The 16,613-nt window shown below is 40.9% G+C and overlaps 1 protein-coding gene, 1 long non-coding RNA gene and 1 pseudogene across 2 annotated transcripts in view; all 3 read right to left on the reverse strand.

Moving 5' to 3' along the window:
* Positions 1–1,750: 1,750 nt before the first annotated feature.
* Positions 1,751–3,585, reverse strand: LOC135559640 (uncharacterized; annotated as a pseudogene).
* LOC115107979 (rho GTPase-activating protein 6-like) overlaps positions 3,216–16,613 on the reverse strand; it is a 61,491-nt gene continuing 48,093 nt past the window's right edge. The window contains exons 5-11 of the mRNA XM_029631854.2: positions 15,079–15,274; positions 14,829–14,884; positions 14,549–14,699; positions 13,507–13,655; positions 12,376–12,555; positions 9,085–9,182; positions 3,216–3,911 (exon numbers count right to left, since the gene is read on the reverse strand). Of these exons, the coding sequence (XP_029487714.2) occupies positions 3,713–3,911; positions 9,085–9,182; positions 12,376–12,555; positions 13,507–13,655; positions 14,549–14,699; positions 14,829–14,884; positions 15,079–15,274 (1,029 nt within the window). The 3' untranslated portion in view covers positions 3,216–3,712. The remainder of the gene's footprint in view (positions 3,912–9,084; positions 9,183–12,375; positions 12,556–13,506; positions 13,656–14,548; positions 14,700–14,828; positions 14,885–15,078; positions 15,275–16,613) is intronic.
* LOC135564933 (uncharacterized) lies at positions 4,384–9,068 on the reverse strand. Its single transcript, XR_010461293.1, has 2 exons — positions 8,107–9,068; positions 4,384–5,466 (listed from the first exon to the last, which is right to left on the reverse strand). It is a non-coding gene; the product is annotated as an uncharacterized LOC135564933 (long non-coding RNA).

Genomic DNA, 16,613 nt, shown 5'->3' on the forward strand with positions numbered 1-16,613 from the left:
ATTTTGTTGATACCTCAAGTGCTCTTAAAATTCTAAATCAAATAGCTGAAGGGTCCTTGGTATGAACTTCTTAAAACAATTCCATTTAGCCTAGTAGAACCCCCTCCCCCGGCTTAGACTCTGCCCAGGCTCTGATGGGTTAATATGAGAGTGTCAGCATAAAATATGTTTTACAAACTTTTATTTATTTACTATGTCAATATGTATTTGTTGTCAATGTTTTGGTGGCAGTTGTGGAAAAAATGTCAATAGTTGGAAGATTTGCGGCGTGAAATGAAAATAATGTTAAATAATGAAAATGGATGCCTTTTCATTAATTAGGCTATTTTCTCTTGCTCCATATGGTTTAACTACTAGAAAGTCAATGACATTATAGACACAGATATAATAAATTAATCATATATATTAATATGTGTACATTGTAGTCATTTTACAGTATAAATTACCAAAGTTACAATTGATTGCCATATTTACTGTTCATGACTAAAATTACTGGAAGCTTTGGTAAATTATAGATAATTTTGCAATCCAACAGTAGCTGAGAAACACGCTGTAAATAACCAAAACCTACAAAAAGGAAGATACACAACCATTTATGGATATTCAGCAGAATAACATAGGTATTGCAACCATGGTGAAGATAGAATGTTATAATTTAGAAAAAAGTTGAAATACAGAAAATATTCCTAAATGTCACTATTGTAATAACAAATTCAAAGATATGCAATGCAGGAAAACACGATCATCGAGAACAGGACATTCCGTTTGGTCATGGTTCCCTCTTGTGGCCGTTCAATTAAATTATTTGAATCTAGGTCACAATAACATCAACACTGTATTTTAATTTACAACATCTATATGCTCAAATATTTAGTATAATCTCACAAAAATCATACTCCACCCTTAAGCAAACAGAGTTAAGTGGCGAAAGGACCATATAGGATTGGGCATGATAACTCACCCCACCCATAAAAAGATAAGCCAGTAATCAGGAAGCGAGTTTGCCTGTGTTCCAGTCTGGGGAGAGGAGAGGTGAACTCCCTGTGGTTATGTCTGGTCCACTTCCTGGTTTGTGAGAGGGGTCTCTCAGAGACCAGACAGCTCCGGCTCCGGCACTTCATTACAGTGTTGAAATGTGCCAGAATTAAATCTTTATGGAGTCTGCGGAGAAGCTGCAAAAAGAGACACCTTCCGCTCCAGTTCATTAGAGTGTGAACCACTCACATTGTTCCTGACTTCCCTTTACACAGAATGGGCACATAAGAAGTAAGAGCGAGAATAAATCATTGTAGTACTTGTAGTAGTTGGAGCATACTGACAGAACTCTGTGAAGTAGAAATTAAAAGGCATTTTAAAGACAGTAAGAGGTTATTGCCACATAACCTTCTGCGCCATTTTTTGTTTCTATGTATAGTTTTACAGAGGATGATAACAAGATGATAAAATTACTAATATCACATCATGGAAGTCATAGGAAAATGAACATACAGTGAAACAATCAGGCGGAAGAAGGGTTCGAGTTAAAGCAGCTTGATTAGATTAAAAACATGTCAATACTGATGTTGCTAAAGCACGACTATTAGCATTAGCAACGTAATGTTAAGTCAAGGTGAACATGAACAAGTCTTACTAGCATGACTAGCCATCTCAGAGACAATACTGTGGTTGTTACTAAGGCATAATGTTTGGTCAGGACAAACAAACAATATTTCCCAGCAAATATTCAAACAACTAACGGAAAAAAACTCAGTGAAAGTCATGACCATATTTATATCTTAGTACAGTGCCTTCATTCCCCCTCAAAAGCTATAAAACAATTATAGGGGAGAGAAAAAAAACTAGCTTGGTACATTTCATGACAGTGGCATTCGAGCACAAACTGAGTGATGCTTTTCTCTTTTTCTATACTCCGTATTGTGGAATTACATTCATAATGTTCTGTATCTTCCAGTTTAATTTTTCCCTTTAAATAATCTAAACAGTTACATAGATGACAGTTACTGTTTTATTTGGATGCGTGAACGAATCAATGACTATTACAATCACTTACAGAAGGCCACAAACATTAAAATTAGTTATAAAAAGCAAGTGACCAAAACAGTTAAGTTCAATACCACTATCAAAAAAACACAAACACTCCATTTTCATTTGTTTGGCAATAGCTCCACCAAGATACAAATAACACAGACACTTGCAGCATCAAACATAATTGGATTTCATGTTTCACTAAGAAAGTTGTATTTTATTTTGGTTATAGCATATCTGCATTATATCTCACAGGGTGATATTACAATATAAATATAAGCATTACATGTAGGCTATTAGTACCAATACGTTTAGGATACATTCAGATTCATTCTCACACCATTGTTCTGAGTTGAAATAAAAAATTAAAAAACATAAAGGAAAGAAAATGAAGTATACTATGGGTAAACAATATTCAGATAGTCACGTCAGTGATGCTAATTTGCGTCTCTGTTGGGGTACTGTCTTAGTGGCAAAGTGTTGGAGTCTGAAATATAAAAACTGTAAGACACACATCAAGAGCGAAATGACAACATTCACTCACAGACAATTGGCACAACTCAGTAAGTTTAACCTACAATTTAGAGAAGGACGAAGTAGTTAGAGCGAGTGCGTATAAACATCACATCTACTCTCTGGTAGAGTGCATTGTCTGCTGATAGGAGCTTCCCTATCTGCCACCTTTCCTTCCAGAGGACCAGAGGAGGGGGTCGTAGGGGCCACAGTCTGGGGCCCAGGGCTGCTGCTGCCCTGGGGGGGCAGTTATGGATTCTGTTTGGGTCACACACCCAGGTTGGTGCGTGGAAAGTTAGAGGGAAGGTGTGGAGAAGTTCCTCTGAGCAGTCCAGAGTAGGAAGGGGGATGCCTTCTATTCACCTTGCCGCCAGGCCTGCCTCTGAGGGAGGGACTGGCAGGCTGTCCCATTCCAATGGGTGCATTAGCGCAATGTCCTCTGGGCTGCAGCCCCCTGGTTGGCCCGGTGGTCAGTGAAGTAATAACATGTCTGTATCCTCCAATCTCTGCCCTCTCTTCGTCAGAGGGCTACTGCTGCAGCAAGTCACTGGGGGATGTGGCCTGCACTCAGGCATACCAATTGAGGTGTAAGTTCATCTGACACGCTGTTTGCTGTTGTTACCTTGGTGACCGTCGAGTCCCTCCAATGAGCCACAAGAGCTGCATTCTGAAACGTCGCCATGGGAAACTGGGGGAAACCATTTACACATAATCAAAGTCTTATCTCCACCTAGTGAACATGTCATTTATTCTAGGTTGCAGAGTTTCAAAGAACAAAGAATGAGACATGCTATTCAAAGACAATGAACGTACCAGTGATATGATGATCCATAAATAAACCTTTTCCTTAGAGAGGAATGCCAGAAACCCCAGAAATGTTCATCAGGTGTGTCTAATAGAAAAATCCGAAATATTCTTCATATTAAGCAGCAATATACAATACAGTGTATTAGTGCTATTTTCAGAGATGAAATGGCCAACTTGATCATTGGGCAGCTCCGCACCTCTCTGATTCAGAGGGGTTGGGTTAAATGTCGGAAGACACATTTCAGCTGAATGCATTCAGTTGTACAACTGACTAGGTATATTCCCCTTTCTCTTTCCCCTTTGCCTGTGGATGGTGAGTGGTAATGTAGCTGTCGCTGGGACAACCTTTGACGTGGCCCACCAGTGTCTACTGCTCAGGGACCTTGAAGAGCTTGTCAGAGAGGGGGCTGCTGTCCCCCTGGTCTTGGGAGAGCAAGAGCTCCGACAGCACTGGAGAGTTCATTTCATAGGGGGACACATCCGCACTGGAGGCCTTGTTGGAGTCACTGGAGCAGCGCCTCTCACTCAGAGAGAAGGGATCCTCAATCATTAGCAGGCCTGGACCACTATTGGAAAGAGGAGAGAGACATCATGAAGAACAATCTGCGCCCTAGTTACAAAGTATGCCATAATGCACAGATAAGGGAGGGGGGATTTGTAGTTCCACATAAAGCAATTATAATTGATTAGCAAATAATGTATTAATCATTACTCACACATTTGTACATGTTAACCTATTTAGTCAGACATTTATTAACAACTTTCAAAGTATTTAATAATGATTTATAAGATCATTCATAACATGTTTGAAAAAGGCCTTTATAAACCAAATATCTTTGCCCACGGTCTCATCTAAAGTGGGCTATTTATACTTTAAAAATACTTCATAAATCTTTGGAGTGACCAGTGTAATTTCTCCCAAAAAGGAGCACATGCCATTGGTAGACATTCCAGCAGTACCTGATGCTCCTTAAGGTCTCAACATGGCACCTAGAACATACAGTATCAATGGTTAAACAATAAGCACACAATACAGAGGATGTTTAAAACCATTTTATTCCAAAACAGTTACACTGTTGTAATAGTTTGATGTATAACTTCACATACACTCTATGCTGAATAAAAATGTTTGTTTTTTTGTCTGAAATGTTAACATAAGCTTTCTCTGCAGTGACTTTTCTACCAAAATCAAAGTGTGGATTCCATTCACTCCTTAGAGCAGTATAATCTCAGTTAACCCAAAACTAAAATCTTAATTTGGCATCATCTGGTCAGCTGCGTGATTAGGTTCTGGGTCCATACGTGTTAGAAATTGGGAGCTCCGAATTGCAAAGTCTCCAGCCTTGCAAAAGGAACAATACACACAAATCCCAAAAAATGAAAATTAAGAAATTAAGAAATATCAGAACAAGCAATGTCAGAATCTGGAATATAAATACACACTATCGTTCAAAAGTTTGGGGTCACTTAGAAATGTCCTTGTTTTTGAAAGAAAAGCACATTTTTGATACATTAAAATAACATCAAATTATAGTGTACACATTGTTAATGTTGTAAATGACTATTGTAGCTGGAAACGGCAGATTTTTCAAAGGAATATCTACATAGGCGTACAGAGGCCCATTATCAGCAATCATCACTCCTGTGTTCCAATGGCATATTGTGTTAGCTAATCCAAGTTTAGCATTTTGAAAGGCTAATTGATCATTAGAAAACCCAGCATCCCGGAGTTGCCTTTTCACTGTTGACGTTGAGTACCCGCAAAACACAAGTCTCAACGTCAACAGTGAAAAGGCAACTCCGGGATGCTGGGTTTTCTAATGATCAATTAGCCTTTCAAAATGGTAAACTTTGATTAGCTAACACAACGTGCCATTGGAACACAGGAGTGATGGTTGATGATAATGGGGGACACATCCTCCAGTGCGGATGTGTCCCCAACTAGACTGCGAGGGTGAGGGTAGGATTGTCCCTCAACCTTGTCTTCAGCCTCAGCAGCATGATGTCCAGTCTCTCTCCAGCCACTGTTTGCCATTGATACCATGGGGACAGCCTCCATAGACTGCCTGGTGCACAGGTGACATGTCTACAGTGTCTGAGAATCGACAGTCCACCAGTGTCCTACAGACAGAGAGAGAGAGCGAGAGAGAGAGAGAGAGAGATTATTATAAAACAAATCAAATTCAATTTGATTTGTCACATGCCTCATAAACAACAGCTGTAAACTGCTAAATGCTTACTTATGGGTCCTTTTCCAACAATGCAGAGTTAAAGATAAAAGGTCCTGAGCTTGGTGATGAGCTTGGAGGGGACTATGGTGTTGAATGTTGAGCTGTAGTCAATGAACAGCATTCTTACATAGGTATTCCTTTTGTCCAGGTAGGTGAGGGCAGTGTGGAGTGCAATAGAGATTGTGTCATCTGTGGATCTGTTGAGGCGGTATGCATATTGGAGTGGGTCCAATTGATCTGTGTTTCTAATTATTTTGGGGCAAAAGTCACCTATTACTGGTTCCCGGAAACCCTGGTACGTTTGTATGGTCACTGTGGGGATGACATTGTCGACGCACTTATTAATGAAGCTGGTGACTAATGTGGTAAACTCCTTAATGTTATCTGACGAATCCCAGAACATATTCCAGTCTGTGCTAGCAAAACAGTCCTATAGTTTAGCATCTGCTTCATGGGACCACTTCCGTACTGAGCGCGTCACTGGTAATTCCTCATCCTGAGGATGAGTACAGTCTTAGTGTCAGCATCGGTTTGTGGTGGTAAATAGACAGCTGCAAACACTATAGATAAAAACTTGACCGGTAAATAGTATGTTCTGCATCTTATCATCCAGTAGTCGAACACAGGTGAGCAAAAACTAGAGATTTCCTTAATATTAGAGATCGGTTTTGACGATGAATAGAAGCACCAGCAGTATTTATATCTGCAGTTGAAGTCGGAAGTTTACATACACCTTAGCCAACTACATTTAAGCTCAGTTTTTCACAATTCCTGACATTTAATCTCAGTAAAAATTCCCTGTCTTAGGTCAGTTAGGATCACCACTATTTTAAGAATGTGAAATGTCAGAATAATAGTAGAGAGAATTATACTTCAGCTTTATTTTTTTTCATCACATTCCCTGTGGGTCAGAAGTTTACATACACTCAATTATTATTTGATAGCATTGCCTTTAAATTGTTTAACTTGGGTCAAACATTTCGGGTAGCCTTCCACAAGATTCCAACAATAATTTGGGTGAATTTTGGCCCATTCCTCTTAATAAGAGCTGGTGTAACTGAGTCAGGTTTGTAGGCCTCGCTTTTTCAGTTCTGACCACAAATATTCTATAGGATTGAGGTCAGGGCTTTGTGATGGCCACTCCAATACCTTGACATTGTTGTCCTTAAGCCATTTTGCCACAACTTTGGAAGTATGCTTGGGGTCATCAGACCAGAGGACATTTATCCAAAAATATGATCTTTGTCCCCATGTGCAGTCTGGCTTTTTTATGGCGGTTTTGGAACAGTGGCTTCTTCCTTGCTAAGCGGCCTTTCAGGTTATGTCGATATAGGACTCATTTTACTGTGGATATAGATCCTTTTGTACCCGTTTCCTCCAGCATCTTCACAAGGTCCTTTGCTGTTATTCTGGGATTGATTTGCACTTTTCGCACCAAAGTACATTCATCTCTAGGAGACAGAACTCGTCTCCTTCCTGAGCGGTATGACGGCTGAGTGGTCCCATGGTGTTTATATTTGCGTACTATCGTTTGTACAGATGAACGTGGTACCTTCAGGCATTTGGAAATTGCTCCCAAGGATGAACCAGACTTGTGAAGATCTACAATTGTTTTCTGAGGTCTTGGCTGATTTCCCCATGATGTCAAGAAAAGAGGCACTGAGTTCAAAGGTAGGCCTTGAAATACATCCACAAGAAATTTGTGGAGTGGTGGAGTTTTAATGACTCCAACCTAAGTGTATGTAAACTTCCGACTTCAACTGTATGTCCGCATTCAATCACGACTCTGAGAAACAATGAATATTATAGTTTTTAGGTCCCGTTAATTCTTTTGAGTCCAGGAGATTATAGGGCCTGGTCCCGAGTAAGCAGAATGTCCAGAGCTTGTTAAAGTAGACATTTTCGTCCAAATCAATGTTAGTTCTGATGTCCTGAAGATGTTTTCGGTCATAGGAAATTATGGCACTACGTAAATCATTAAAAAAGTTACCAGCTAGACCAGAATGAATACCAGTCATAGATATTAGCTAACTGTCATCATAAGGCTTAGGTTCCATTAATTCTTGCTTACTATTTTTAGGAATCATATCACATATAAAACAGACACCTACTGAGATAACTGATTACATAGCTAGCTATCTAGCTAATAATTATATGGGTATCATACATTTTACTAGTAAAATAACAATCCTGCAGCAGCCCTCTCTTAGTTGTGGTTGACACAAATTGAATCAGACACTAGGTTGTTCACTTGAGCTCTTAGCTAATACCAATGACAAATGCTCTTTAAGCATTTTATTTTGTACAGTTACTGTGTCAAAGCAAATTTAAATAAAAAAGACAAAGGCAAGAGATGAGCTAAATCATGTAGGCTAACTAGCTAGCTACGTCGTCTCGTTTTTGGCTGACTGACTATTCGGCTTGTATCAGAAGTTCATTTCACAGACTAATTTCATCAATCGGAAAAATTACTTGAAAATTGACAGATTATAAGTACCCACATAAAAACGAATTGTATACAGTTTCTTACCTTACTATTATCCTGATCTCAATGTCAAAGTTGTGAGAAAACTTTTAGGTCCAGTAGAGGCGAAGCACCTCCCGGTGTCAGCATTCATTGCCTTTCAGTTCCGCACTAAAACTCACAATTTTCTCAATTCTGACAATGGCGTCAGTCATTAATAGGGGCAATTCAAGAGCTCTACACATACTAATAATAAACGTTTTTTTAAATATAAAAATCCCCAAAATAGAGATGTTTCTATGTTAAATGCACATGTTTAGTATTAGAGGATGAAATACATTTCTTTGCTTAGCTTTACTTCCTGAAGTGTTTCCATTCCTCTGTAAGGGTTGCCCTATTGCCTGGAGCAAGTGAACTGAGGCAGTCGGCCAAGTTGAGCCTGCTCTAAAGTTGCTCCAAGTGTTCGTTTTTTTTTACTGGAAACAACAAAGCTGTAAGGAATTCCAATGCCTAAAATGGATCTTTCTGGTTCATTCCCATTGTTCAAGTGTAATACGGATAATTTATGGCAGTTATGGAGTTGGGCAAGTTGAGCATGCTCTGTGGCTGTCCCATTAGGCAGGGTATTTTTAAACTGAAAATAATTTGAGACAGGGTGTCTCAAAACAAGTTAATATTTTTACCTGCTACACTGGAAGTGTAACTTTTGGTTTGGGCGAGCTGAGCGCGAGCCACTTTATCCACGCTAGCTTTACCCTCACGTGGGTGCTAACAAGCTAGTAGGCATGCTAGGTAGTGCTACATATTAACAGCCAATGTAAACCAATCCAGTAGGGATTGGAAACTACAGTATGTTGAGCTTCGATTAGTTCCTCGCACCACAATATAGCAGAAGATTTGCATTAAATTAAGCTTTGCCCAACTTCAGTGCCGCCCTGTTCAGCGCACGTACGCACGCACGCGCACACACACGAACCGCACTGCACTGCGTTCAGAAGGCCATAGTGCAAGGCCATCTAAGCACACAGAAGGCCACACACTCACGAGTGCTGAGAAGCCTTCCTCCGCAGTAGGTAATCCACCACATCAGGATCCGTCTCCAGCAGACTCATTAGAACCTCATTCTGCAGGTCAGGAGGCACCTGGGAGGGCCAGAAATACAACATCTTTAACTGGACATCTGAATTTAACTGAGTTGGTACATCTATCTCATTCTGTGTTAGCTTAAACTGGATATGTACAGTAACTCCCTCAAGAAACAATCAGCTGCTCAGATGTAGGCCAACTTTTGAGCCAGATATTGACACAATAATGTACAGTGCATTCGGAAAGTACTCAGACCCCTTGACTTTTTCCACAATTGTTACGTTACAGCCTTGTTCTAAAATTGATTTAAAAAATAAATAATCTTCATTAGTCTACAGACAATACCCCATAATGACAAAGTGAAAACAGGTCTGTAGAAATGTTTGCATATGTATAAAGAATCTAAAAAACAGAAATACCTCATTTACATATGTATTCAGACCCTTTGCTATGAGACTCGAAACTGAGCTCAGATGCATCATGTTTCCATTGATCATCCTTGAGATGTTTCTACAACTTGATTGTAGAAAATTTCAATTGGTTGGACATGATTTGGAAAGGCACACACCTGGTCCCACAGTTGACAGTGCATGTCAGAGCAAAACCAAGTCATCAGGTCGAAGGAATTGCCCGTAGAGCTCAGAAACAGGATTGTGTCGAGACACAGATCTAGGGAAAAGTACCAAAACATTTCTGCATCATTGAAGGTCCCCAAAAACACAGTGGCCTCCATCATTCTTAAATGGAAGAAGTTTGGAAGCACCAAGACTCTTCCTAGAGCTGGCCACCCGGCTAAACTGAGCAATCGGGGGAGAAATGCCTTGGTCATGGATGTGACCAAGAACCCGATGGTCACTCTGACAGAGCTCTAGAGTTCCTTTGTGGAGATGGGAGAAACTTCCAGAAGGACAACCATCTCTGCAGCACTCCACCAATCAGGCCGTTATGGTAGACTGGCCAGACGGAAGCCACTCCTCAGTAAAAGGCACATGAAATCCCACTTTGAGTTGGCCAAAAGGCATTTAAAGACTCCTAGACCACGAGAAACATGATTCTCTGGTCTGATGAAACCAAGATTGAACACTTTGGCCTGAATGCCAAGCGTCACATCAATATCAATAGGAAACCTGGCACCATCCCTACGGTGAAGCATGGTGGTGGCAGCATGCTTGATGAAAATCTGCTCCCGGGTGCTCAGGACCTCAGACTGGGGTGAAGATGCACCTTTCAACAGGACAACGTCTTTAAGCATACAGGCAAGACAATGCAGAAGTGGCTTCAGGACAAGTCTCTGAATGTCTTTGAGTGGCCCAATCAGTGGCCGGACTTGAACCCGATCAAACATATCTGGAGACTTGAAAATGGCTACGCAGCGATGCTCCCCATCCAACGTGACAGAGCTTGAGAGGATCTGCAGAGAACATTGGGAGAAACTCCCCAAATACAGGTGTGCCAAGCTTGTAGCATCATACCAAGGCTGTAATCGCTGCCAAAGGTGCTTCAACAAAGTACTGAGTAAAGGGTCTGAATACTTAAGTAAATGTGATATTTCAGTTTTGTATTTTGTATTAATTAGCAAACATTTCTAAAAACCGGTTTTTGTTTTGTCATCATGGGGTATTGTGTGTAGATTGACGAGGGGGAAAAAAAACAATTTCATCCATTTTAGAATAAGGCTGTAACGTAACAAAATGTGGATAAGTCAAGGGGTCTGAAATCTTTCCGAATGCACTGTAAATATGTACTCTGCAACACTAAATTACAAGAACTGACGCAAGGATGTGTCAAGAGATTGATAATATCGCTCAAGATTTACAGCAGTTCATGTACAGTTTGAAACTACAGTACCATATGTTAACGCATGCTCATATTAGATTATTGCTTAGATTAAACAATGGCCAAGAGAATGTTGTGTACAGGCTAATATGTTTTTGTGTTGGAAGGTCCTACAGACTAAGGTTAAGAAAAATAGAGCTAGGTTAAACAGATCATCCACAGTTGCTACACCCATACTCACTGGTTCTTGACGAATATAACTTATAAATGCCTCATGAGCTAAATTCAACTGTTGTACCCTATCAGAAACTAAAATATAAACTTATTTTACTCCAATGTTTTTAAACCTTGTAAATGTAAACAAATACTATTTATTGCCTCAAAATATACAAAAACTATAATTTGTATATCTTGGATGGTCAATCCTTGCTCTGTTTATAAATTTAAGAGTGTTTACATTTCTCCAGGTCCATCCCTCAGAATTTTGCGGATTGCCTCTTTAAGAAAAAAAACGCTTAGTCCGAAAGGAGACTGTAATAATATTCCTTAAGAGTCTACGCCTGTGCGTCTATCTAAGTAACATAATAAAAAAATTCTCCATCAAAATCTGTCAGTTTAAACTAGAGATATCAGTTTTTTGCATGGGACGCGTCTCAATCCACCACATCCACCTATGTCGGCCTTCTGCATCTGCGGTGGAAGCTGGCTGAGCTACAACGGTGTTTGTCAGACCATGAGACAGCCCTGAAATTGGTCTTCTCACGAAAATGTCTATAGCTTCCGAACGGTTTGGCCTACAAAACTAATATGACCACTCTATGGAATGATGAGACTCTCACGAACATGATGGTGTTCTTGCTCTATGACCCCCACAAGTGTCATGGGACCCGTCTGAAGGTAACCTATACAAATGAATGGTAGTATGGAGGTCGTTTTGAGAAACAAACAAAAACATTTCCCTAGCTTTCTTATATCTTCTAGATAGGACAGACACGTCAAAACTTTGATTTATTTTTTGACTGTCTTTTTTTGCCATTTATGTATGTGTTATTCAATGCGTTTCTATAGGTAGGAAAGGCTAAATTCAATGTTGTTTTAATTTAAAAAATAATCCATGTTCCAAAAAGTGTTTGGTTATCCTTTTCTTAGACATTACAAGGACACGCACAGGAGTGAAAAACAACGGCACGAGTTCATTAAGCCTCTCTGTACTGGGGCTTGGTTTAACGAGGCTTAAGCCTTCTCGAAAATGTATAAATGTCATGTTTACATTTCATTAGATGGAGCCACTCTATTAAGCTTGAGAATTCCTCTAAACACAACTCTTCCTGGAATGGGGAGCAGTGACTAAGAGAGTGAAATTCTTTGTCAGCTGTGCCACTTTTTTACCCTGTCGTCTATCTACTGTGATAAAAGCTTATCTATCCGTCCATTGGAGCCATGTTCTAGCGTTTTCCATAAGAGGTAGCTTACCATGAAGAGGGTCTCGTATGTGTTGATCATCCTCTGTACCACGCCTATGATGGCTGTACTCTCCTCGGCACGGGCAAAACTCTGCACAGCAAACTCCTTGTCCAAGCTCTTTTGCTTGTGTAGAAGGTTCGGCCCAAAGACGGTGGCCAGGTTGAGCGATGTCATCTTGTTCCCTGTGATCTAAAGTGGACAATGCTGGATTTGACACTAAAACGATGAGCACGCACACACACACACACACACCTTTCTGGGAAGCTCTCCTAACTGCGCTGGCATACCTGAGCTCCTTCTGCTCTGCAGGATTAAAGCTGTTATGCATCGTCACGAAATACCCAGTGATAACAGGATGAAGAAGTTTGAATTTATTTCATTCTGGCGGTCTGACCAGCAGCCCCTCAGCCTCAAAACTCACAGGCCTTGGTGCGTGATTGCAAGGAATTTTCCTCTGACCGTTTGCGATTACAGGAAACATTTCAGGATTATACCGAAAGCTACAATGACGGACGTTAAATTTGAAAGATTATTCAAGGTGACGATGAATAAAAACTTCAGATGACTTTATAAGTCTTTCTTTAAGTTGAATGAAGAATAACCACAGTCTTATAAGTGATTGTTGTGGTAGCAAAGGAAAATAATTCATGCACACGGCTGACTTGAAGACTTCTCCTGTCTTACCCAAATGTGTAGACATATTCACAAACCGAGAGGAGTGTGGGAATGAATTTGCACTTAACCTGCCCTGTCAACATGAATAAAGCCTTATCTGTCAATCAGAATCAGAATGTCAATGGATCCTCAACATGTACTCCACTCTGCTCTAGTTTCGGTTTGGCAGAAGTACAACTACTGCATGTTATTAACCATGTATTCCGTGCTGGAATGTAAAATGCTGCCAGTATTTCAAAAGATGACTATGACCTTGTCATGGATATCAAACACCCAACATTGGGTGTACTACTACAACATTCATGAAATTTGATTCCAGACGAAGGGAGAAAAGGACAGTAAAACTTCAGCCATTTTATTAGACTACTGATATCCCAACCAGCGTTCCTGTCCTGTCCTGCCCTGTCTTGCCCTGTTCTGTCCTCCTGTCCTGCTCTGTCCTATCCTGCCCATACCTGCCCTTACCTCCAGTCCGTCCCTGTCCTGGCCGTCCTGGGCATGGGCGGCCACCGTGGCCAGGAACTCCAGGAGGCGTTGCAGGGTGTCACTGTTGCAGGGTGGGAGCAGGCACATCAGCAGCTGCATGGTGATCTCCTGGTCTGAATGGTCCAGTACTGCAGAGGAGGACACGATAAACCTCATCACAACTCACTCTCATTTCTTACAGCTACAGAACAAGTTGACCTCGCTTAACGATAGAGATTGTGTAGGAATTAGCTGTATGAATTATGAGCGAATTGTGAGCTGTCTTATTAACAGGCTTAAGCAGTGTAGGAGTGACTCAACATCCTTTACACATGGAGTTGATGAATGCTATATGAAGTGTTGTGCTGAGAGTGTGGCAAAGCATTTGAGTTATACACTGTAGCGGATGTAGTGTACATGAATGTGGGATATAGGGCCAGCGTGGGCTGTTCAAGTTGTAATGTCATGTGCACAAGTACAGTGAAATGCCTTTCTTATTAGCTCCAAACCCAACAATGCAGTAATCAATATCAATGTAACACTAAAAATAACATAAGGTAGAACAAAAACACAATAAATAAAATAAAAAAATAGGATGAACACGAGAAAATAAGAAGCTATATACATGGTCAGTTCCAATACCACATTTAAAATATGCAGGGACACTGGAGTGATAGAGGGAGATATATATATATATAGGGGTAAGGTGATTAGGCATCAGGATATGATAAATAGAGTAGCAGCAGTGTAAATGATGATTGTATGTGATTGTGTGTGCGTGCGTGTAGTCAGTATAAATGTGTGTGCATGTTATGTGCGTGTTAGAGTGTCAGTGTGCTTGAGTGTGTAGGTTCCTGTGAGTGTGCATAGAGACCATGCAAAAATATAAATAAAATACAAGGTTCACACGTGGTGTTGATGAAGGCTATTTGATGTGTGGCGGTGAGATTGTGTGTTATTGCGGTATGAGGTTTGAAGTATGGGCTTAGCAACATGTGAGTATGTGATGTGTAGCCAGGCAAGGGAGTGTGTGGTTCCTCACACATGGTGTTGATGAAGGCGGTGTAGAGCTCCCTGGTCAGTAGGGGATCAGGCATGTCCCTCAGGAACTCCTTGAGCAGCGCAGCCACATCATGGACACAGTGCTCCTCATCCAGTTGGACCTCCACACCCTGGTCATATTCCTCTCTCAGCTGAAGACGACAACACGACACGAGACAACATCCACCACAGTTTAACACTAGAAACATACTACGAAAATCATAGTGTGTTTAATGCGCACTCATCTACTTGTCAACCAGCATTTTCCAGTGAAACCTTACCTGCCGTACCCTCTTCTTTGAGCTCCCTACACGGAAAATGCCAACAGTCTGTAGACCTAAATTAAATGGCGAAATAGAGGACAGGTTTGCTGTAACAACAGGGAAAGGGTGTAGATTAATCCAGTCACGATTAAATCCTCTGCAAATTATATCGCCTTCAGTGAATGATTTACATGAACGTCTGAGTTGCCTGGCTTCTCAACTCTGAATTGGGGCACAATATGCTTAAGAACGACTGCAGTATATGTACCATGTTTCTCCAGGTACAGGCAGCAGCTCTCCACTACCCTGGGCACCTGTCGAAAGATATGGTTGAGGCTGAGATTCTTGTCCCTCTGCTTCTTCTTGTTGCTGGGTGTCTCGGCTGGTAGGGACAGCTGCAGGACCTCCAGCAGACGAGACTGGTTGTCATCCAGGTCAGTGATGTAATCCACAGACACTCCTCCCTTGCCAGATACACACAGACACAGGGTTGAGTGAGTCAGGGGTTGGAACCGGTTCAGGGAACAGAGACAAAAAACAGAAAATAACTAACATTTTCGAGGAACAGAACCAGAACAGAGAACGAAAGGGATCTATACTGTTCCAGAACTGAACCATTATTTTTATAGCATAGGAACCGGTTAATAACGTTCTTTAACGTTCTGGGCATTGTTTTCCAGTCCAACAAAAAACGCTGCAAAGTGCCTATGTAAAGCCCTCACTGTCACTCAGAAACTTATTCTAGTGTCTGGCTGCCTGCCAGCTGAAAATCTTTGCCAGTCAATTTTGGTGTTCCTCAAGGTTCCGTTTTAGGACCACTATTGTTTTCACTATATATTTTACCTCTTGAGGATGTCATTCGAAAACATAATGTTAACTTTCACTGCTATGCGGATGACACACAACTGTACATTTCAATGAAACATGGTGAAGCCCCAAAATTGCCCTCGCTGTAAGCCTGTGTTTCAGACATAAGGAAGTGGATGGCTGCAAACTTTATACTTTTAAACTCGTACAAAACAGAGATGCCTGTTCTAGGTCCCAAGAAACAAAGAGATATTCTGTTGAATCTGAGAATTAATCTTGATGGTTGTACAGTCGTCTCAAATAAAACTGTGAAGGACCTCGGCGTTACTCTGGACCCTGATCTCTCTTTTGATGAGCATATCAAGATTGTTTCAAGGACAGCTTTTTTCCATATGTGTAACACTGTAAAGATCAGACATTTTCTGTCTAAAAATGATACATAAATATTAATCCATGCTTTTGTTACTTCTACGTTAGACTACTGCAATGCTCTACTGTCCGGCTACCCGGATAAAGCACTAAATAAACTTCAGTTAGTGCTAAATATGGCTGCTAGAATCCTGACTAGAACCAAAAAATTTGATCATATTACTCCAGTGCTAGCCTCCCTACACTGGCTTCCTGTTAAGGCAAGGGCTGATTTCAAGGTTTTACTGCTAACCTACAAAGCATCACATGGGCTTGCTCCAACTATCTCCTACCTATCTTACCTACACGTACGCTACGGTCACAATAAGCAGGCCTCCTAATTGTCCCTAGAATTTCTAAGCAAACAGCTGGAGGCAGGGCTTTCTCTATTTCAAGTTGACATTTTAAATGCTTCAGCTACATTTCAGGATGACATTTAGAACTTTTTAAATGTCACCCTGAAAATATAACTGAAGCATGTCAATCAAAGACAAAATGGCAGATGCTGTGTGTAGGCTACCTGCCCCTCCCCCTCCCTCTGAAGCATGCATAGTCTTCTGAAGTTACAGGCCTGATTCAGAAATTGGG

Source organism: Oncorhynchus nerka, linkage group LG1 (assembly GCF_034236695.1).
Source record: "Oncorhynchus nerka isolate Pitt River linkage group LG1, Oner_Uvic_2.0, whole genome shotgun sequence".
NCBI lineage: Eukaryota > Metazoa > Chordata > Actinopteri > Salmoniformes > Salmonidae > Oncorhynchus > Oncorhynchus nerka.